General features: G+C 51.4%; 1 protein-coding gene across 4 annotated transcripts in view; it reads left to right on the top strand.

The window, feature by feature from the left end:
• Tmem266 (transmembrane protein 266) overlaps nucleotides 1-21,585 on the top strand; it is a 115,881-nt gene that overhangs the window by 76,644 nt on the left and 17,652 nt on the right. For all 4 annotated transcript variants that reach the window (XM_028865009.2, XM_028865012.2, XM_037207487.1 and 1 more), the window contains 4 exons: nucleotides 2,106-2,179; nucleotides 15,782-15,838; nucleotides 16,828-16,966; nucleotides 19,858-19,973. In XM_028865009.2, the coding sequence (XP_028720842.1) occupies nucleotides 2,106-2,179; nucleotides 15,782-15,838; nucleotides 16,828-16,966; nucleotides 19,858-19,973 (386 nt within the window). The remainder of the gene's footprint in view (nucleotides 1-2,105; nucleotides 2,180-15,781; nucleotides 15,839-16,827; nucleotides 16,967-19,857; nucleotides 19,974-21,585) is intronic.

The following is a 21,585-nucleotide window of genomic DNA, read 5'->3' as shown; positions in this document are numbered from 1 at the left end:
CAGGATGCTCCAAGCCTCCAGACTGTTGAACTGTTTGGCTACTTTCCTTCCTTTGGGGATTCCTTCCAGCCTCGTGATGGGGGCAGTTTGGTGCATGTGGCACCAGGAGGCTTGACTTCCTCTGATGCCCTGTGACAACATGGCGGTAGTGTGGAGGCCGCTTTCTGTGCCCACCCTTGAAAACACCCTGCTTGGTGCAGCAGAGGGCCGGGGGCCCACATGTCTGGCCCTGGCCTGTGGATGAGCGTATAGCTTATGGGAAAGTCCCTACACACCTTTCTTGATCCGGGAGGTGAACCGTTCAAGTACAAATACTTTAAAAGTGGAGGTAGTGGCTGCCAAGAGCCTTCGGTGTCCACCATTGACAGAATCCAGGACAAGAGGCTCAGCCACCCCCCAAAACCCATTTTGTTCTTTGTTTTCTCAAATACCCCAAATCCTTACTGGATCTTCTATGCTCAAGGGTTGTCCCGGCTCCCTCCAAGACACGCCAGCCTTGTCTGCTCTCTGAGAGAGCACAGAATTGCTTTTGTCTGCTAAGCCTAGTTGGGTTTTATGTAGCTGGTGGCCCCTTGGTTCCAATTAAAGTATCTTCCAGCATTAAGTGCCCAGTACTGGTTTTACACTCAGCCTGTCTTCAATTAAACCATGCTGTAGGCTTTCCCCCTTCGCATCCAGACTGTCTGTGTTTTATGAGACCTGACCATAACGGAACCCTTCTTTCCCTATGGTGGGCTGTACTGAGGCCCTGAGCTTCTCCGGTTGTGATGAGGCATTGGGTAGAACTGAGAACCCAGCCGACGCTGGAATTTTGCTTAAAATTAAGTATCCAGGAGATTGATTTTGGTGGGAGATCCAATAGCAGCTCATAAAAGGCATCTTAAATTCCATAAAACGCACAATCCGAGATTTATTGCTCTTCTAAAGCAAACCGTAAAAAAGGCACAGGAATTCATTTGAGAAATAATGGGGAGAGATTTTATGTTTCCAGAATCATCTGAGGTCTTTTCGGAGTCACACAGGCCTCAGATTCTTGGTTCCCACTGGTATTCATGTGGCTCAGAATGAGGAGGAATTCACGGTGTCTCCAGGGCTCATCCTTCGAGGGTCATACTGGCCCTGAGCCAGGGAACCTCCTGGAACCCAGAACTGCAACCTTCCTCCTGGATTTGCTTGAAGACCTCATTTTTACCCACTCCCAGAGTTCACAGATTCTAAAACATTGGGAATTCCAGCCCTACCCAAAGAAGATATCTTTCTTTGACCCCAGGGGTCAGCTGAACAGCTTGAAACAGGCCCTCTAGAGAGAGTCAACATGACCTGTTTGCTACAACACTCCTACCTCCTGCCCTCAAAGTTCCCTTGATCCATCCAGAGGATTCCCTCTGGGGACCATTTTTCCCTGTGTCTACCAAGGTCACCCCGCCATTGCCCTGGACTCCATTGCCCTGAACTAGCCTCCCTAGTACCTAAACTGCAACCCGCTAGTGTTTGGAGGCTGTGGTGTCCCGTCCATTAGAGTGACTGACCAGCTGAGATAGAGTAAGGAGCCATCAGTGCTGGCCTCCCCCTTGTGGACCTGGAAGGTACTTTTGTTGTCCCAGCTGGCAGACTCTGCTGCCTTTACCCATCAGCTCCCCGGGCCAGGCATCACTCCAGCCATCTTTCCAGAGCACGCCGCTGTCACCACCGTCTCCAGTTCTGCAGGTTCAGAATGGAAGGGCAGAGGCTTACCCAGAGCCCCGCACAAAGTGTGCTGAGCTGTGGGGCTGGTGTGCTGTGGATCTGGAAGCTGCCCACTCAGGTCCACAGCCTTGCTGTGGTCCTGACCCCTCCTCCCCTGGGTCTGGCCATGACACAAAGGACAATAGCAGTGAACAGGAGGAACCAAAGGACAGAAGAGCATTTGGGTCACCATGCTCCTGCCACCTCCACATAACCACTGGTTGTAGCTACCCTTGCTCTCCGACCTAGTTTCTAACAGATCCAAATGTGTCTGCAAGCACCCAGGGGTCCCCAGAGGTCTGCCTCCATGCCACAAAGCCCCCTGGACTGATGGACTCAATTCTTTGCTCCTAAACCTGGCCTCACTGTGTTCATTGCAGTTTCCAGTGCATTCCAGTTTGCTGGTGTCATTCACTGGATCAGTCTGGTCATCCTCTCTGTGTTCTTCTCAGAGGTAGGTAAAGATTCGGGCCCTGAAGTCTCCTTGGGGTGACTCATTCCCGGGAAACCCGGGTTTCATTTCACTGTACATTTCCTAATGTCAGCCCCCCCCCCCGCTGTCCCTGAGGCTGAATTTCACCATACGATACAGCACAAGGAATGTCTACGGACACAAACACACATGCCGGTGGCCAACTCTGATGGAGAGATTTGTCTCTAAGCAGGTGACCGCTGCTCAGAATCCAGAACATGCGCAGGGGTTGCCAAGTGCGGTCTGGGTAATGGGTTTGTGTAGGTAAGACAGTGCATGACGTAGCTGAAGGGCAGTTGTGTCGCCAGCGATGCGTATACAGGAGGCCAGGCCCAGGGAAACCAAATGCAGAAGCAGTTAGGATTTGCTTGCTTCAGGGCCGAGGCAGTGGACTTGACCAGGTCCTGTAGAAGGGTGGAGTCCCAGCTGGAAGATGTCCCGGGGGTAACAGAGGGCTATGCTTCTGAAGTGCCTTAGACAGACGTTTCCTGGTATTGCTGGAGTTGATGGCTGAAGTCCATGTCTGAAAAGCTAAATGGAGTCTCCTAGTCCCTGGGTTTAGTGTGGGAGTAGAACAGGCCCACATGGCTCCTGGGTCATTTGACAAACCTCGACACCAGGGCAGGCCTTGATTTTTCCATGGGGAGTGACGTCTCCTGAGCGGTCCTCAAGCCATCAGTGATACCGTGGCCTGTGCTTGGAGGACACTGGCTTGCAGCTGTTTCAGATAGGGCCTCCTGGAAGGATGGGGAGGGCTGTGGGCAGTGAAGGGCAGAGAGTTTTGTACAGAACCATTTCTTCCAAATAGAGCCAAGGACTGACTAGGTCAGCTGGCCATTGGCCACTCTACCTGGCTGTCCTCACCTTCCGCCACAGGTACACATCTGCCCACAAAGAGCCCTGTAGAACTTTCAATGGAAGATAAATACAAATAAGTTACACAGCCTGCTGGGAACACTGGAGAGAACACGGCACAGGCTGAGAGGGAGGGAGGGAGCCTGGAGAAGAGAGAGAGAGCGGGCGAGGCTGTAGAATGAGAGAGTTTATGTTATGGCCAAAGGACCCAAGAGGGGGAATCCCAGGGCCTTCTCTGGTCCAGCCAATAGCTCTGCTGTCTCCCTATAATTCAAAGGAGGTCTAGGCCTTAGCCTTCTAGTTCAGAATGCTGGGTCTGGGTGGGGCCGGGCAGGGTAGCAGGCATTCCAAGTGTAGATAGAACACCGTCTTCCCCAGACCTTGACTCCTGTAGCTCATAGAACTGTCCAGGAAGCTTCCTAACCAGCTAACTGAGGCCACTGATGGTGCTCAGGTGCTTGGAGGAGGCTGACAAGTAGTTTGGGATCCCCAGAGGGTCCAGCCCTCTCTGGCCCCTCATCTCTGCTTGCTAGGATCCCTCCTGCAAATCCCTGGGCCAGGGCCAGATGTCTCCTTGATGCAAACCTTGGAAAATGTGCCCATGCCTGTGACTGCCAACAAAAATGTTTAACCAGTTGCTGTGGTTCTTCCCTCTAGCCCTCTGCTTTGGTTTTATTGGCTTTTTGCAGAATTTATTGCCCAGCGTTAATTTGGCATTCCCTTCCTGTCTCTGCCAGAGACAAACCACCTGAAACAGACAAGCTCCTGTGTGCACGAAGAGAAGCCTCAGAGGCCTGACAGCCAACCCCCACAAAGTGGAGAAGGGGCTGAGCGTCCCACAGACTCGGCTTTCTCTGCAGAGCCTGTGGGGATGAGGAGAGGGGCTAGTCCCTGGCCTTGGACCTTGTCATAGGTGGGGAGGGTAGAATGGAGCTAGGCTATAAGCACAGAGGAGAAAACTCTCCCCATATAGTCTGCCCAGCATGAATGAGGCTGTGTACAGTGTACAGTGATCTGCTGAGGCATCCTGGCTAACCAAGGTGGGCTTCTATAGACTCACAGAGCATGAAAACCAAGCATCAAAACCTTGGTGCCAGCAAGCTCTCAGATGTCCCCACAGCATAGCATTGGTGAATACGGGTCATTTGTGCCCTTGCAATGAACGACTGGGGTACCTCTAACAGAAAGATCCAGAGAGCCCAGGATCCCTCCGAAGTGTATCAGGCCTGTGTATTTGCCTGTCAGAATGCTAGTGTGGGCCTTTTAAAACACTACATAGGGCCAGGATGTAGCTTAGTTGGTACAGAGCTGACCTAGCATGCAGAATCCTGAGATTGAATTCCAGCACTCCATAAGCCAGGTGTGGTAGTGAGTGCCTGTCATCCCAGCACTCGGGAGGCAGAGGCAGAATGAACTGAAGGTCAGAGTAATCTCCTGCTACAGAGAAAGTTCAAGGAACAGCCAGGGATCCACGAGACCTTGTCTCAAAACACACACAAGCACGCGCGTGCGCACACAATATATATATATATATGACGGTTGTGACTGGATGACTGGACCTAGCTCTCTGGGCATCTAACCTGTCTTTCTTGTCACTGCCTTCTAGGGGCCTGGCATTGGCAGGTTGAGAAGAAATCAGGAATCTGGGGGAAAGATCAGGGCCAAGGCCAGGCAGAGAAAAAGGGTCTAACCAAGCAAGGCCTCTGAGCACAAATCGGGGGTAGCTAGCCCTCTCTTCTCATCTGGGAGGAATGGCAGTGTCCTCCTCTAGTTCTGGCCCCTTCTTTCTCTGGAACAGACTCAGGGGTGAGCTGAGAGCCAGGGGTCTCTTGAGAAGTCATGGCTTACCTTCTCTGGCCAGCGAGAGGACTACCTTACTCAGGCCCGTTCCACACAGGTGGGCTGCCGAGGGCTGCGGCCGCCCCAGGGCCCTTGGCCTGTTTCTGAGCGTTGCTCCACCCTGGTTTCAACCGGGCCTTAGGGAAGGTGACAGGCCACGTTACAGGTTGGAAAACTGAGACCTGGAGAGGTGGAGAAAACTGTCCAGAGTTCACGAGGATAAGTCAGACACAGGCCTCTGGTGGGCGAGCCGTCCACTGCCCTATCTTCAACGCCCCAGGAAGATGGGGCACTTTGTCCTGGGCAGGCCTCAGAAGATAGAGCTACATGAGAGTCTGCCATGGGGTCAGTTCAAGGACATCTGTTGAAATGGGCCACACTGCTGAACAGTGAGTTGGGACCTTCTAAAATAGCAGGAGTAGGTGCCCTCAGGCAGACTAGGGGACAGTCCCCGCAGGAGCCTAAGGGGAGAGTGTGCCCACGCAGCTTCCGGGGCCCTGTGGTGCCTGGTCATGCAGGGTCACCGTGTTCCCACGTGACCTTGTGCACCAAGAACAAGCGGAGTCTTGGGAATCAAAATGAGAATTGTGCAAATGGGGTTTCCTAAGCACAGCGTGCCCTTGGCTGAGACCGGGCCCAGCTGGTCACTTAGAAGCAGAGAGTCCACTGCTCCTCTTCCTGAGGTTGCCAAAGCTCTCGGGGCCTCCTGAGATCCTGCCCAGGAAGAAGAGACACAGCGGGTGTGTAGACGGGCTTCGGGGTGACGGCTGCAGTGGTGGCGGCAGCTGCTAACTCCTTTCCTCGCTGTGCCCCCCCCCGTGTGTGTGTGTGTGTGTGTGTGTGTGTGCACACGCACGTGTGTGTGTGTGTGTGTGCGCACGCACGTGTGTGTGTGTGTGTGTGTGCAGTGTGTGTGTGTATGTGTGTGTGTGTGTGCACGCACGTGTGTGTGTGTGTGTGTGTGTGTGTGTGTGTGCAGTGTGTGTGTGTGTGTATGTGTGTGTGTGTGTGCACGCACGTGTGTGTGTGTGTGTGTGTGTGTGTGTGTATGTGTGTGTGTGTGTGTGTGTGTGTGTGTGTGTGTGGTACTTGTGTATGTGAGCATATGTGCACATGTGTACATGTGAATATGGAGGCCAAAGAGGTCTCTGCTGGATTCCTTTTTCAATCTCTCTCAACCATATTTAAAAAACAAAACAAAAACCAGGGTCACCTACTGAACTTGGAACTCACCAATTCAACTAGTCTGGGCTGGCTAGTAGAACCCCAGGAGTCCCCAGTCCTATGAGAAAGATACCACACTAGGCTTTTACCTGGGTGCTGAGGGGTGGCATTTAGTACATACACAATACGCAACTGGTACCTCCAGCTAGCTCCAAAGCAACTTGACCCCCAAACGAGACCCCGCACCCATCAGCAGTCACTCCCGCATGCCCTTTACATAGCTCTTGCCAACCCAAATCTACTGTTTGTCTCCATGAATGTTAGTATTCCTCATGCTTCCTGTAACCGAGATCACGCACGGCGTGGCCGTCTGTGTCTGGCTTCTGTCACTGAGCATGTGTTCAGGATCGGTCCGTCCATGCTGCAGCGTGAGTCAGGACTCCATTCCTTTTTATGTCCGAGTAATAGTCCATCATGTGGGTGGAGCACATCAGTCATCCCCTGAGCCAAGGGTCTCCTTTATAAAATTTACGTGGTCATTCCGGGGAGGAGGGAGAGGGTGTGTGAGCCTCTGGGTCAGTTCTCCCCGACATGTGGGTCTCAGGGCACGAACTGAGGTCAGGCATGTGGAAAGGGCCTTCGGCTGCTAAGCCGTTTTACCAGTCCCAGCCAGGTGTCTTTGGATGTCAACCTTAGGAGCCCCCTTCTGCCCGAGGCTTCACAGAGCTGTCCCAGGGCAGCACTGACTCGGGAGGGAGCCCAGGCCTGGCCATCTGTCATGGGAAGTCCATTGCCAAACCAAACTGGACCACACACCTCTCTCTCTACGTCAGCAGCCAGATGGTGATTTGGGGTCCTCAAGGGATCCCTCTTCTGCCTACGCTTTGTCTCAGGAGGCTCCTTGGCACTCAGTCGTCAGATAGGAAATGAGGAGTGTGTGGTACTGTGCTCTTTTCTCCGAAGGATGAAGGGTGAGTTTGCTTGCTCTCTGTGTCTGTTGGAGGGAGTAAGTTCACCCACTAAGATGCTGTGTGATCTTAGACAAGTCGCTGCCCCTCTCTGAGTATTGTTTCATGAGCACCAACATCGGGAAATTGGCCCAAAATGGCCCTTCCTGACCTGACCCGAGGTGAGCCCGCTGCAGACTCTAGGGGAGAGACTGTCTTCTCTTACCCCCTCTGTGTTCCATCCACAGTGGTGTGAGGGAACCAGGCTCTAGACCTGCCCCCTCTAGCCATGGGAGCCATCATTCACTTCTGCTGACATGCCCATGCAGAGCGGACACCACGTCCAACTGGAGGGTTCAGCCAGCTGCATCATTGGAGATGCCGTGAACAGCTCTCAGGTCCTGAGCTGCAGGCTCCCAAGGGCTTGATTCTAGAGATTTCTAGAAAAGTTCCATCCTGCCTCCCACTTCATGCTATGCCCTGCACTGGGTTATCTCATCTCTTGGGCACAGAGACAGGGAATGGAAGACTTAATTCTGTTCTGCTGCCTCCCTTTATCTCCTGGCAGAGGGCTGGGCTTGTGGCCTTGATCACTAAAAGGAGTGAATCAATTAAACTTGTTCCTGAAACATTACTCCTCAAAACCTCCTTTCCACTTTTGGATTTGCCATGACCTTGACAATGACCTTGTGGAACTGGCAGGTCAAATGTAAAGATAATTGTTCTAAGCAAGCTGGAAGGTTCTGTTTGCTGTTCACTGCCTAGCTCACAATCAGCAGAAGTCTGTGAGACCATGTAGATGGCCACCTACCAGGTTTCTGGACCAGGAATCACAACAGTGCTATGCTTGGGCTGTGGATACAACAGTGGATGTCCCCTTCCATCTCTGAGGCTAGAAACAAACCCAGATCTGGAATGTTCTAACTACACAGCATTCTCCTAGGAGAGCACCCTTGCTGACCTGGCCTTGGAAGCAAACGGGGCCTGACATTCAACCATCAGGGTTAGGTTGAGAAGGGGCTGGGAAGCCATGGAGCAGACAGCCTTGATAACTGCTTGTGCCTCCTTTATACCCAGGCCATCTCAGAGACTTCATCTGAGCAGCCTGATGTAGAAAAGAATTGGTTTACTGTTTATAAGAATGATTTTACCTATGTATCAGATAAAAAAAAAATCAGCATGCCCAAGTAAGCAAACAAGCCTCTCTTTATAGCGTCACCAACCACAGATAACCACTGTTAACTTCATCCATGTCCAGTGGCCCTTCTCCCTCCTGCCTTGGTGTGGGTTCCCCACAGGAGACATGAACCCATGTCCTGGTTGGCTCACGAGAGGGACCTACTGAACAACTGTTCTTTGCAATCTTGAAAACCAGCCCCCGCCCCTGACCTTGCCCGTGCACTCCAGACGGCTGAGCTGGCCAGTATCCCCACGGCTTCCCTCCCTTCCCGCACTGGGTTTTGCCTTCTGTCACACTGACGAATCACTTACTATTTCTGCATCGGCTCCCTTCTCACAAAGGGAAGAAGCCTTGTAGCTGTAGCTGCGAGAGCGGACATTCCCCTGTATTTTCTTTGCTGCTGTGGGATGATTCCTGGAGAGACAGAAGTTGTTTGGACTCCATTGCCTTGCCGGGCAATTTTTTAGGTGAATTAAGTAAGTTCAAACATGTCTCAGTGTATTCTAAGTATAAAAGCCAAATAGAAATGGCCTGGCTAACACGGAGCATGCTTGCCTGGTTTTATGTACTCATCTAAATGATGTGTATCAACACACTTACTCTATTTTATTGACATCTTAGAAACCTCTTTATTCTTTGAGAAATGTTATCTTTTTGCACATGTATGCATGTGTATGCACATACACGTGTGTGCAAGTGCATAGGTGTGTGTGTACACATTGGTGTGCCCACAGAGGTGCTAGAGGACAACCTCATGACAGTCTTTCTTTATAAGCTGTCTGCCTTGCTTTCTTAAGACAGGGCCTCTCCCTGACTGTTACCACCTAGCCTGGCTGCACAGGGAACCCCAGAGTCTGCTTGGCTCCCCCTCGCCAGCACTGAGCTTACAAATGCTATGGTTGTGCCTGGCTTCTGAGAACTGAACTCAGGTTCTCATGATTGTATGGCAAGCATTTTACTAAGCTATTCCCTATTGTGTGTTCTTTTTTTCTTTTTGAGGAGGGCTGTGTTGAAACAGGGTTTCTTTGTATAGCCCTGGCTGTCCTGGAACTCACTCCATAGACCAGGCTGGCCTCGAACTCACAGGGATCCACCTGCCTCTGCCTCCCAAGTGCTGGGATTAAAGGCGTGCGCCACCGCCACCAGTCCCCCTATCCTTCTCATCATCTTTATTTCAAAAGGAAAAACCAAGTTTTGATGTCCTCTTCTCTGAGAACAGTGCAGTGTTGGTATCTGTCCAGGAGCATCCAGCAACTCATGCCATGACAGCCAGCTAATAACCAGTGTTCCAACTATGCCATCCTTTCGGCGTGCTGACTTACAGAGGAACTGGATCCACGGCTGTTTCCTTGAGTGGTTTTTAATATCCCAAAGCATTTGAAAGCAAAATAAAGGTATGCCTCATAAGGAGATCAACACCAGGAACACTAAAATAGAAAACAGAGTCTGGAGCTGGAAAAATGACTCAGCAGTTAAGAGCACTGGCTGCTCTTCCAGAGGACCCAGGTTCAATTCCCAGCACCCACATGGCAGCTCACAACTGTCTGTAACTCCAGTTCTAGGGCTTCTGACACCCTCACACAGACATACATGCAGGCAAATCATTCATGAAAGTAAAATAAAAATAAATTATAAAAAAAAAGAAAAAACAGATCTGAGTTGAGGAATTTTTTTTTTTTAGGAAAGCATATTTTTATTAAATGTTTTTTATTCATTTTACATACCAATCACAGATCTCCCCTCTTTCCTCCTCCCACCCCTCCAGCTTTCCCTCACCCACCCACTCCCCATTCCCTCCTACAAGAAGGTAAAGCGTCCCATGGGGAGTCAGCAGAGCCTGATACATTCAGTGGAGGCAGGTCCAGGCCCCTCTCCCTGCCGAGTTGAGGAATATTTTATGATTCACTAGGAAACTTCTTTATCTGAAATTACTGATTTAATGAATATTTGTCAGGCTATCAGGAGCTGGATGATTCCTGCTGTTCCGTTTATTCCGTTCACAGAGCCCAGATGTACACATGTGAAACATCAGCCTTTATGATACGAGATGACACATTTAAGTCAGGGATTTTAGCTAGAACTGGTGTCTGAAGAGCAGGCGAGGGTGAGGGTCCAGGCTTGGAGAGATCCATACCCCTTAGAGCAAGTGGGAGCTGCTGAGGCTCTAGGCAAAGGGGTCATGATGAAGCTCTGGGGACATGGTCAGGGTTGGAGGCTGTCAGGACAGCAATTTCCAGAGCACTTAGGAGCGTGATTCAGCTGAGAGGGACTAGGACTCTGAGCCAGAAAGGCAGTCGTCAGAAGGGAGAGTTAAAGGAACAGGGGATGGATGGAGAGAGGGCGGGCAGGAAGGGTATGGGCACAGGGGTAGGAAGCAGAGGTCTCCGAGGGTCTGGCTCAGTCAGTGAGGGGACAGCGATGTCCCTTTGCTGTTCTGGGACAGGTAATCAGGAGAGACATCTAGGCTGCAGACATAGAGTTTGGGGCTTCAGGGAACAGGAGGTGGGTAAAGGCAAGGGTGCAGGGAACTACAGAGGGGCAACAGCCCAGGGAGACGATTTTGGTGTGGGCAGAGGATGTAGAAACCTTCAAATGTAGCCAGGGAGATGGAAGGAAAGTCCGGGGGTGCGGGGGTGGGAAGGGAAGAAGGGGGTTGCCCTAGAAACAGTGCTTTTCCAGCAGGGCAATTGCTAGTGCCACAAACTGCCTGTAAACCTGAGCCAAACAAGACACTCTGGGGCTTTGGCATCAGGGGCTCCTTGGTAACCCCGGGACCGATTAACTTTGGCATCAGGGGCTCGTTGGTAACCCCGGGACCATCTTACTTTGGCATCGGGGGCTCGTTTGGTAACCCCGGGGACCGTTTTACTTAGGCATCAGGGCCTGGAGACAAGTTGCACCAGGTTCACTAGAGATGCCTTTGTTGAGTCAGCGGCTCCGTGGACACGTGTGGTCCATAAGGGATCATTTATTTTAATTTTTAGACTTGAAAATGTTTCTATACTGACAGGAAGTTCTGGAACTCTAAAGCCTTGCTCGTTCTCTGCTCAGCAAGGTCTGGGACACTGCTCCATGCACTGTAATTGGCAGACACACAATCACATGCCTGCTGCCCCTTGCTTTCCCCTGTAGGCCTTGAACACACCCCTTTAAAATAGCCAGGAATCATGCACCAGTATGAGGAGAGACAATGAGGTCAAGTTGCCTGAGGGCTCAGGGCTGCTGCAGGTATCAGCTGCTATGTCTGGTTGGATCATATCAGCTGCTATGTCTGGTTGGATGCACCCTTTGGACCCTGGGAGAAGGCAGTCTCTCAGGTCACCAGCCCTATCTCTAGGGATCTGGATGGAATAAGCTACAGGGAGTGATTTTTTTTTGTTGTTTTGTTTTTAGAGACAGAATTTCTCTGTGTAGCTTTGCACCTTTCCTGGATCTCGCTCTGCAGACCAGGCTGGCCTCGAACTCACAAAGATCCGCCTGGCTCTTTATGTGTATGTCTCTGAGTTTGGGTTTGTGCACCTGAGTGTAGTGCCCATGGAGGCCAGAAGAGGGCAGCCAATATCCAATCAACAGGTAGTTGTGAGCTGCCCAGTGTGGGTGCTGAGGACCTAACTCAGTTCCTCTGGAAGGACAGTACGTGCACTTAATCATGAAGTTATTTCTCCAGCCCTAGAACTCTACTTTAAGAAAGCTCAAGACTGATTAAGTTTCTTCTTCTGCAGGGTCTTCCACTGTATTAGTCAGAGTTCTCTAGAAGAGCAATATGGATAGGGTGAACACACACACACACACACACACACACACACACACACACACACACACGTGGGGAGGGGAGAGTGGAGCAGGGAAAGGAGAGAGAGGGGAGAGAGGATTTATTAGAGTTGCTTACAGGTTGTGGTCTGGCTAATCCAACAATGGCTGTCCCCAATGGAAAGTCCAAGAATCCAATAGTTGTTCAGTTCCCAAGGCTGGATGTCTCAGACAGTCTTCAGTACATGTTGGAATCCTAAAGAAGTAGACTCTAATAGAAGGAAGGAATGGCAGCATCAGGACAGATGAACTTGCCAGTGAGAGCAAGGGCAAGCAGGCAAAAAGCAAAAGCATCCTTCTTCCATGCCCTTTTATATGGGTTGCCACCAGAAGGTGTGGCCCAGATTTAGGGTGGGTCTTCCCACCTCAAATGACCCAATAAAGAGAAATCCCTCACAGGTGTGCTCAGCTGCTTGGGTTTAGTTCATTCCAGCCGTGGTCAAGGTGACAGCCACCACACCCACATTCCTTTTAATCGCTGTGTAGTTGGACCCTGATTCAGGGCTTCCTCTCACTGCTCTCATTTAACCCCAAGGACAATTTGTCCAAGATCTGCTCCCCGCCCCCAGGATCATCTCCAGCTCAGGGACCCAGGGACCACTCACTTCCAACCCCACCAGGCTGAGGAAGGCCATGGCCTGGGGACTGGGGTGTTGCCCAACTCTGCTCAGGAAGCATTGAGCCAGGAGGAGCACCTCTTAAAACTGCCCAAAGCTGATGTAATTCTAGCAGGTATGTCTTCCTCTATCCACTATGATCTTCAAACTGTTCCCAAGGGGAGGGCCTCAAGCCACAAACGGGGGCAAGAGGCCTTCTGCCATTGGACCAGATGCAAAGCTGAGGTCTCCACCCCTCCCTTTCTGCCCCCACACAAAGCAGCATTTCCTCCCTCTGGATTCATGAGCCAGGCTTGATGGAGAAAAGGTGAGGCAGGAGGCAGGCCTAGGCACCGGAAAATTTACCTGCCCCCTGAACCCCAGTGCCTGCACCCATCCTATGGAGCAGGAGCTTGGTTTATAATAAATACCAAATGGATCCTCTTTGAGGTGTGGCAAGATTCTTCCCTGCCTTGCTGATCTGAGCTGCCGTGGGCAAGAAGCATTCTAGGCTGGAAAGTGTGCCTTCTCCCAGAGCTCTGCACTGGAGCTTTGCCTCAGCCCTGTTGATAAAGCATAGTCTGGCCCTCGAACACAGAGTCTAGTGTCCTGGGTCTTCCTGGGAACCTAGGAATCTGGTGTTTTAAACATACATACATACACACACACACACACACACACACACACACACACACACACACACCATGTTGCTGGGGCAGGGTCCCTGCATGTTGAGAAGCATATCTTCAGAGATGTAGGATGAAGGATGTACTAGGTTTTGGGGGTGATGGGGCAGGTCCTTTGGTCCATGTACACTAGTTTTCAGCACAGATATTTGCAGAGGGAAGGATGCTGTGGGGTCTGAGCCAGCAGGTGGGATGTTGTGGAGCTGGATTTTCACTCTGGCTTTGACCCCAACTGGAAGCAGCTGAGTCGAGGCCATTGCTTGCCAAAGCGTGCCCTGAGCTCTTCTTCTCACAGATGTCTTTGGCACCGTGTCTGCTGGCCTAGGAAAGCAAGTCTCCCAGAGCTGGAGGTCAGGTGCACAAAGGGACCACCAAAGAGGTCAGGCAGGGGGTCATACACAAACTGCTCCTCCTGCTTCCCTGACACCACAGTGGTCAGCAAAGCTAGATGCCCACACCCACCTCCTTCCTGGGATACCTGGGCCCCATGGGCTGTCTGCTGCCCTCTCCTTCCCTGCCTCTCACTCATGCCTGGCCACACCCTTCCCCACATCCTTAACCTACATTCTATAGACTTCTCATCTAAGACCAGCCTTATGTGATTTTGATCCAGGGTCTCATTATGTAGCCCTGGTTGGCCTGTAGCTTGCTATGTAGAGAAAGCTGGCCTCAAATTCAGAGATCCACCTGCCTCAACTTTCCAAAAGCTGGCATTAGAGGCACGCACCACCACGTCCCCAGCTTTGCTTTTGAAAAAGTGTAACAGCTTTTCCCGAGTGAGGCTCCTGAGGAGTGGAATCATAGACGCAGAAGATGGATTGGAGGTGGTCAGGGGCCTGGGAGCATGGCATTATTGTGGAATGGTGCAGATCTCCGCTGACTGTTGTGTTAAGGGTCTGGTGGTGATTGCCACACGTATGCATATTTAATTTTGCAGGTGTGCACTGAAAAGGTCAACTCCGTGTGCCAGGTTTCACAGCGGTCGGTCCTTAAAAATGAGTAACAGTGGCAACAGCAGCCATCCCATTGATCATATTCAGCTTAGGTCATTTCCTTCCTCCCAGCTTGGGCCTTTTTGCCAGGGAAGCCCCAGAAGTTGAAGATGGATGTAACATTCAAAAGAGGAAAGTCCCAAGTTTCAAGTCAGGCAGTGTGTGGGGGAACAGGCAGCAAGAAAAGAAGCCGGGAAAGCATGTGGTATTTCTACTCAGCTTGAGTACGCCCTGTAGACAAAGAAACCTCCGCTCCAAATAGCAGCCTCCCTCAGTTGCTTAGGACCTTGGGCAGCTTCTCCAATCTCCCGAGACTGACATGGGAGGGGGCTGGCGCAGCATCTGGCTCTCAGTGGCAGAGCCTAGATGGCAGGTGTTATTCTCATCAATGTCTGAAACGGTCATCTAACCCACTTCTGCAGCATAAGGGAAAAGTGATGCCCAAAGAAGAGATTTCTCAAAGACACAGTCAGCCATTATTGTGTGTGACTTTAAGAGATCTTGGAACACTCCCACTCCCATCCAGAACTCTTCCTACTCCTGTAGTTGAGGCTGGAGGAACGGGTTTTGTTGAGTAAGGAGTTGAGACAGATATGTGGGCTTGGAGCTGGTGAGGACCCAGCAGGCTTCCACCTCTCTCCCTATCCCCTCTTCACTGAAGAAGGCACCACCATGCCTACACGCCCACATTCTAGAAGAAAGAGGAAGGAAAAGTGAGCAGAGCTAGGTCTATTCAAGGACACAGCCCCCAAATTATACATGGTGCTTCTCCTCATCAGACATTGGCTAGAACTTAGTCACATGGCCCCTCCCAAGCACGAGGAAAGCTGAGAGATGTCATCTTTAGTTATGTGGCCATGCTGAAGACTTAGTGCAGGACAGAGAGATCTGGAGAGAATCAGCTCTCACCCTTTGCCATGACACAGTGACAGGTAATAGGAGAGAGTCTGCAAATTTGTGAGTGGTTTTGTCATGACGGGAGTGGCAAGAGATGATGGTGAAGAGGGAGGCAGGGTCTTGGGTACCATCCATTCTGAGGGGTTTGGAGTGTATCCTGTATGTGCTTTGAGTGCTGAAGGGCTTTGCATGAGTCTGGTATAAGGGATACCCAGGGGATAGCACACAGATAGGTGGAGAGCTGAGCCTAAGGACTGAGGACAGAGGGGACCACAAAGGACAGGGCCACCACTGTACTGGAACTGGGCTCTTGGAGTGAGGATAAGGAGGGTGTCGACTGAGGACTGAACAGGGGATTGTGAAGACCTTAGCTTGTTATTATTGAGCATGGAGACAACAGAGCCCCAGATCTGAGCTCTGGAACCTTCTTTGCTAAGAGAACAATAATCTCTCTGTCTCTCTCTCTGTCTCTCTGTCTCTGTCTTCTGTCTGTCTGTCTGACTCTGTCTCTGTCTCTCTCTCTCTGTCTCTGTCTGTCTGTCTGCCTCTCTGTCTGTCTGTCTGTCTCTGTCTCTCTCTCTCTTTGCCTCTCTCTCTCTCTCTCTCTCTCATCCTCAGACTGTTCTACGGATCGTGGTGCTGGGGATCTGGGATTACATCGAAAACAAAATAGAGGTATGACTATTTTCTATCCCCAGATCCTAGAAGCTCAAAATGTTGCCTCATCCGGAGCTCTGTCCAGCATGCATCTGACCACAGGGGTGCCACTTGGGTGGAATAGGAGGAAGTGGAGGCTTGGAGGGGGCAAATCCAGACATTTTCCAAAATGATTTTCTTTGAAACTTCCCTTGAGATTCACAAAACATACACGGTTAAAGTTGAATCCATCTGAAAAGCCTGAGGGATGTATCCGATAACAAATAAATCTACTCTAGAATTACCCAGTGGTGGCTCTGAGAAACTGTGACCTCTCTTCTTAGCCTGGGTGTCCACACTGTTTCAGGGAGATGGGGGCTGGGGTGTGTGGGGAGGTCCCTACATGTAGTGCCAGAGGTCCAGCGGCTGCCAGTGACTTGTGCAGTAGGCCAAGGCCAGGTTAGGTGTAGGTATTCAGTGACAGCTACATTTTCCTCCTTTTCCTCTATGTCTGTGTTCTAGCCTCTTTGAGGCAAAACCTGGGAGCCTACACAGAGGGCCTGGCCTCAGAGAGGCCCACAAGAGGCCTGGCTGGGGCAAGCAGAGAGAAAGCCAGTGCCCAAGGCTTAATCATGTAGACTACACCTCTCCTCTCCTTGTTCTGTCCTCTTGCAGTGTTAAAGACTGCACTTGTGAGAGGTGACACACTGAATTCTTGCCACCCACAGATAAAGAGGCCCCTATGGCCATCAGCTCCCATCCTGTCAGTGAGGGAGTCACTTCAGTCTCTGCCCAGGGTCTAGGACGTGGGATGCAGGCCTCAGGTTGTCCAAACTTAGAGCTAGAGGATGGCTGAGGTCATGAGAAGTACGAAGACTGCTTGATCGTGTCTTGGAGGAAGAGGGCCCCTCAGAGGGAGTGAGATGGCAGCTACCTGGAGAACATGGCCTTCAGTAGTGGCCTTCCTGGTTGCTCTCCAGCCTGCCACACAGCCTGGTCAGGAACACCAAAGTACTCTTCTTCCTCAGGTGTTTGATGGGGCTGTGATCATCTTGTCCTTGGCCCCGATGGTGGCATCCACTGTGGCTAATGGACCCAGAAGCCCCTGGGATGCCATCAGCCTCATCATCATGTTCCGAATCTGGCGAGTGAAGAGGGTCATTGATGGTAAGTAGCCTGAGCGGGGGTCAGTGAGGAGGCAGAGGCTGTAGCTGTCACTTGAGAAAGGAAGATTCGGAGTGGTACAGTTGGTGTGGAGTGGAGGGTGTGACCCACAGCATGGAGGAAGCCGAGCCTGGCCTGCCTCTTCAGCACGATATTCTGAACCCACCCACAGCCATGTGTCACACTTACACATGAGTGCCCTGCTCCCCATTCCCATGCAACTATTTATTTGGGGATTTTTGTCTTTTGTTTGTTTGGTTGTTTTCTGTTTTGTTTTGTTTTCTTTTCTTTTGTTTTGTTTTGAGACAGTCTCACTATGTACCTTGGCTGGCCTGGAACTTGCTATGTAGACCAGGCTGGCCTTGAACTCACAGAGATCCACTTGTCTCTGCCTCCCAGTTAAGTGCTGGGATTAAAGGTGTGGGCTGCCACACGCAGCTCTGATACATGATATAGCTGAAGTTTTCCTGGTCCTGCCTGGCTCCTTCAGCCCCTGCGGTCCCACACCTGCTTGGACCCAAATAAACACACAGAGGCCTATATTATTTACAGATGATTTGGCCTAATGGATCAGGCTTCTCATTAGTTCTTACATCTTAAATTAACCCATTTCTGTAAATCTATACCTTGCCACTTGATTCGAGGATTACCAGTACCTTTACATCTTGTTTCTCATGGAGGCAGCTGGCAGTGTCTCCTCTGTTCTCTCTTTTCCCTTCCTTTCTCTCTCTCTAGTTAGAATGTCCCACCTAACCTTATTCTGCCTCACCACTGGCCAAACAGCTTTATTTATCAACCAATCAGAGCAACACATATTCACAGCATACAGAACGGTATCACCCATCAACACGATGTATTGTGTTCCTGCAAGGCCAACCTTCACATAAGACTGGACCTCAACCCTGGAGAATAGTGTCATACAACTGGGACATGGTAAAGAGGGCAATGACACAGGGACGACCTCCAGTGTCATCTTGGGGAAATGCAGGAAGACCCAAGTCCCTGGGCTCCTGAAGGTGGTCCTCAGAGACAAAGAACATTGCAGGGAGGCCCACAGAGCTACCAGGCTGGTTTACTTCCTCTGCAAAGAGGTGGTGCAGGATCTGCCCAGTGATTCCCAAGGACCTGCATGCCCTCTCCTCATCCTGAGAGGCACCGCAAAGGACTATCGGAACACAGTCTAGAACCACTGTGACAGCTGTTAAGTTTCTTTCCAGCCCCGCATTTTGGCTGCAGTGGTAATGCTTGGCAGGTGTAAGGCAGGCAGGAGGACGTCCTGGGTCTTCTGTGAGAGGACAGCCTCTCACCCTCCCCACCTATGAAAGGAGGACAGTGGTTCTTTTCCAGGCTTGGCTGTGTCTGTCATTACAATACAGCATCTTCATTGAGCTGGAATGTGGGAGATCTACTCAACTTAGGAAGTCTGGGATGGCTTGAAGAGCTCATCCAACATACTCTCCTTATTTGACAGATGGGGAAACTAAGTCAAAGGAGAGTAGAGGTCACAGTGTGAATGGTGCTCAGAACCATGATTGAAGGTCAAGACACGGACGGACACACACACACACACACACACACACACACACACCCCACCTCAGTGCTTTTTTGGCTGTTCGATCCATCCCTCCTGCTCAGGTCCTGTTCTTGGTTCTGTCTGTGAGAACATCTGCTCCCCTCAGGGCAGAAACAGTGCCTCTAGATCCTGCTAGCTGTCGATGGCCGCACACCCGTCACTAGTGGAGGCTGAAAGCCCCCTTTGAACTATCTTCTCCTCTGTTCACACTTGCTAATTTTTGTTCTCACCCTGGGCATGAACTGGTCTCTGCAACAGCCCAGGCAACGGCAGTTAGGGACAGCTTGGAGGTGGGAGGCTGTAGGTGCTCATTCTATCCTTCTTCTCAGGGATGGGGTTGGAGAGGTCTGGAATATAGTACGTTCTGAAAAACTGGAAAGGGCTGGGCTTTGAAAGGTGTGAGCCCCTAATGGGTAAAGTGCAGAGGTCGAGGTCAAGATCTGGAGTTGATTCTGAGACTCCTGTGGATCCTGCTAAGCCCAAAGCTCCCCCAAGGGCAGAGCTTGAGGTGCTACTGTTAGCTGAGAAGTCATGGGGACCCCACACTCAGAGCCCTGGCTTTCTCCTCGGCATCTCACTGTGCATCCTAAGCAGGATGACCTGTGACAGAGACCCAGAATTTCACTGACTTACACAGAGCACAAGCTTACTTCTCTCTTACGGAAGTCTGCAGAGAGTGGCCGGTGTCACTCGCCACCTGTAGGTAGTGACATGGCCCTTGCTCTCTACTCAGTGTACTGAATATACTTTCTACTTTGTGGCTGCGCTGCACATAGCCTACTTCTCAGAGCCACCTCATGGCCCAAGATGGCTGTACCAGTGCTAACCATAACCCTCACCATAGCCAGGAAGGACAGAGGGAGAAGGAACCAGGCAAAAGGAGACCCTCCAACTAACTGGTGTCTGTCTGTCTGTCTGTCTACCTTCTGCCTACATCAGAACTAGCCTTTGTTGTTGGATTATCTCCAGAAACCAAAAAGGCTGCGTTTCAGTTATACCCTATGCCTGCAGGATCTGAGGTCCCCAACTCTGCCAGGCTTTGTCTTATGGCCACCTCTAACTACAACAGAAACTAGACTACAGTCATTCTTCTTAGAAGTTACACCAAAAATCCAGGGCTCTGTCACTATGGAAAAGAAAGAACTGAGTTCAGGTTGTGGTCCCTGTGTACTTTCTGGATGCTTTGGGCACCAGCCCCACCCCCACCCCACAAATTAAGTCTGGGCTTTGAAGCTGCTACTGGCTGAATGCTGGGCTTGCCTCTCCCCAGCCCAAGCCCAGCTGCTGGCCAGCTCTTCACATGGCTCCTTCTGTCTTCCAGCCTACGTCCTGCCAGTCAAATTGGAGGTGGAGATGGTTACCCAGCAGTACGAGAAGGCCAAGGCCATCCAAGAGGAGCAGCTGGAGAGACTGACGCAAATCTGTCAGGAGCAAGGGGTAACATTTTCAGATCTACCCATCCCTGTCCAGGCCTTGCTGAGGACCCTGGAAAGCCAGGATGCCAGAGCCTAGGGGCTGTGCATCACTCAGCTTCTGGTTGTGTGTGCCCCAGCCCAGGCTCCATTCACTGCAGATCTCAGTGAATGTGTGTTCAGGGTTTCTTTTGACTCCTCAGCAGATGAGTGTGGGAAGCTGTGGAATGTCACCACATGTCGACCCTTGGAAATATCCCCACAGGACTGTGCATGCAGCGTCTTCAAATCATCCCCTTGGGATGTCTGCCCACGAGCCAATTCTTTTTCTGTACTCCAGAAACATGGCCTTTTCGTTCTTACAAAGTGTTCTTGAGGGACTGGAAGAGCCATTGTGGACCCATCCCTCAGCACATTGTCCGGGGGCCCCTTGGACCATGGCAGTCCATATGGGATTCTGCTCTGAAGAGACAGTGGTGTGGCCCCTAAGTGACTCTCCGCTCCCGCACATTCTCTCACCAGTGTGCCCAGCCTGGCCATCAGGGGCCTGCTCTATGCTGCACTTGAGCTAGGCACCAGGAACTCCTTTCCAAATGGGATACAGGCCAGTTCCCTCCTCATGGGAGCTTTGGGTAACCGCATGTGGTGGCCAAAGCTTATGCAGAGGCAGTCTGGTGCCATGCATGCCTCACAGGGACCCTGGAGGCCGTGGTGCGTGTGTGGGATGTTGGCAGAGGAGCTGGCCTGAACAAAGCCATCTGGGAGAGCAGGCAAGAGGCCCAGTTTCCAGCGTGAGACTGGGGACTGAGCTGGGCTTCAGAGGCCATGCGCCTTGTGAGCTAGCAAAGGCAGCAGGAGGGTAGGGGTGGGGTTGGAGGGGCTCTGGGCTGATCAAGACATCTGGGAAAAGAGAAAGTGGCTCTGTGGAAATGTTAATTTTCCACGGATCTTTCTGGTTGCTTCTAGGGGGTGGGTAGGAGAGGACAGGTGGGGATAGAAAGCCAGGGTAATAGCAACACACTGGGTTTAGGCTGGGAGTCTGGGAAAGTGAGAAAGGACAGCTGGAAGTGTCACCCAGAAACCAGCTGGAAGTGGATCCGAGAGCTCTTGGTCCCCTGCACACCAGGAAAATACCGCTACTGTGGGCAACTTGAGAGAATCACCATAGAGCTGCACCCCCCCTCCTGAATTCACAGATGCCCAACAGAGAGCACAGCCCTACCACAAGCGGCCATCAGCCACATATGTGCTTCATGGCCAGGAGGAAACTCTAATGGCAAAGTCACGGCATAGCCTGTGCCCTGAGCCATGCAGGTTCGAGTCACTCCCCACATGTAGGCTCTTTCCTCGGGGTCCCGGGGAGGGAACTCCCTCAGAGTCGTACAGGAAAGAGCAATACATAAAGAAGGTCCTTGCTAGGGAATGACATCTGGAACGAGATGAACAGAAATGAGCTTTGTGAATTTAAAAAGCACCTGAAGCCTGTCATCTTGGCTAAGACTGCAGTAAGGGACAGACCACTTGGGGTCCCCGTGGGCCCAGGGGGACGGTGGGGAGGTGGCCTGGTGGAATCAGGGCTCAGCTTCTCCAGACAGAGTGGGTTTAAAGGCCACTGCCCTTTAAAGCTGGAGCCCACT

This window comes from Peromyscus leucopus, chromosome 7 (assembly GCF_004664715.2).
Source record: "Peromyscus leucopus breed LL Stock chromosome 7, UCI_PerLeu_2.1, whole genome shotgun sequence".
NCBI classification, from domain to species: Eukaryota; Metazoa; Chordata; class Mammalia; order Rodentia; family Cricetidae; genus Peromyscus; species Peromyscus leucopus.
The sequence above is the reverse complement of the archived record's forward strand: the minus strand, read 5'-3'. Positions and strand labels throughout refer to the sequence as shown.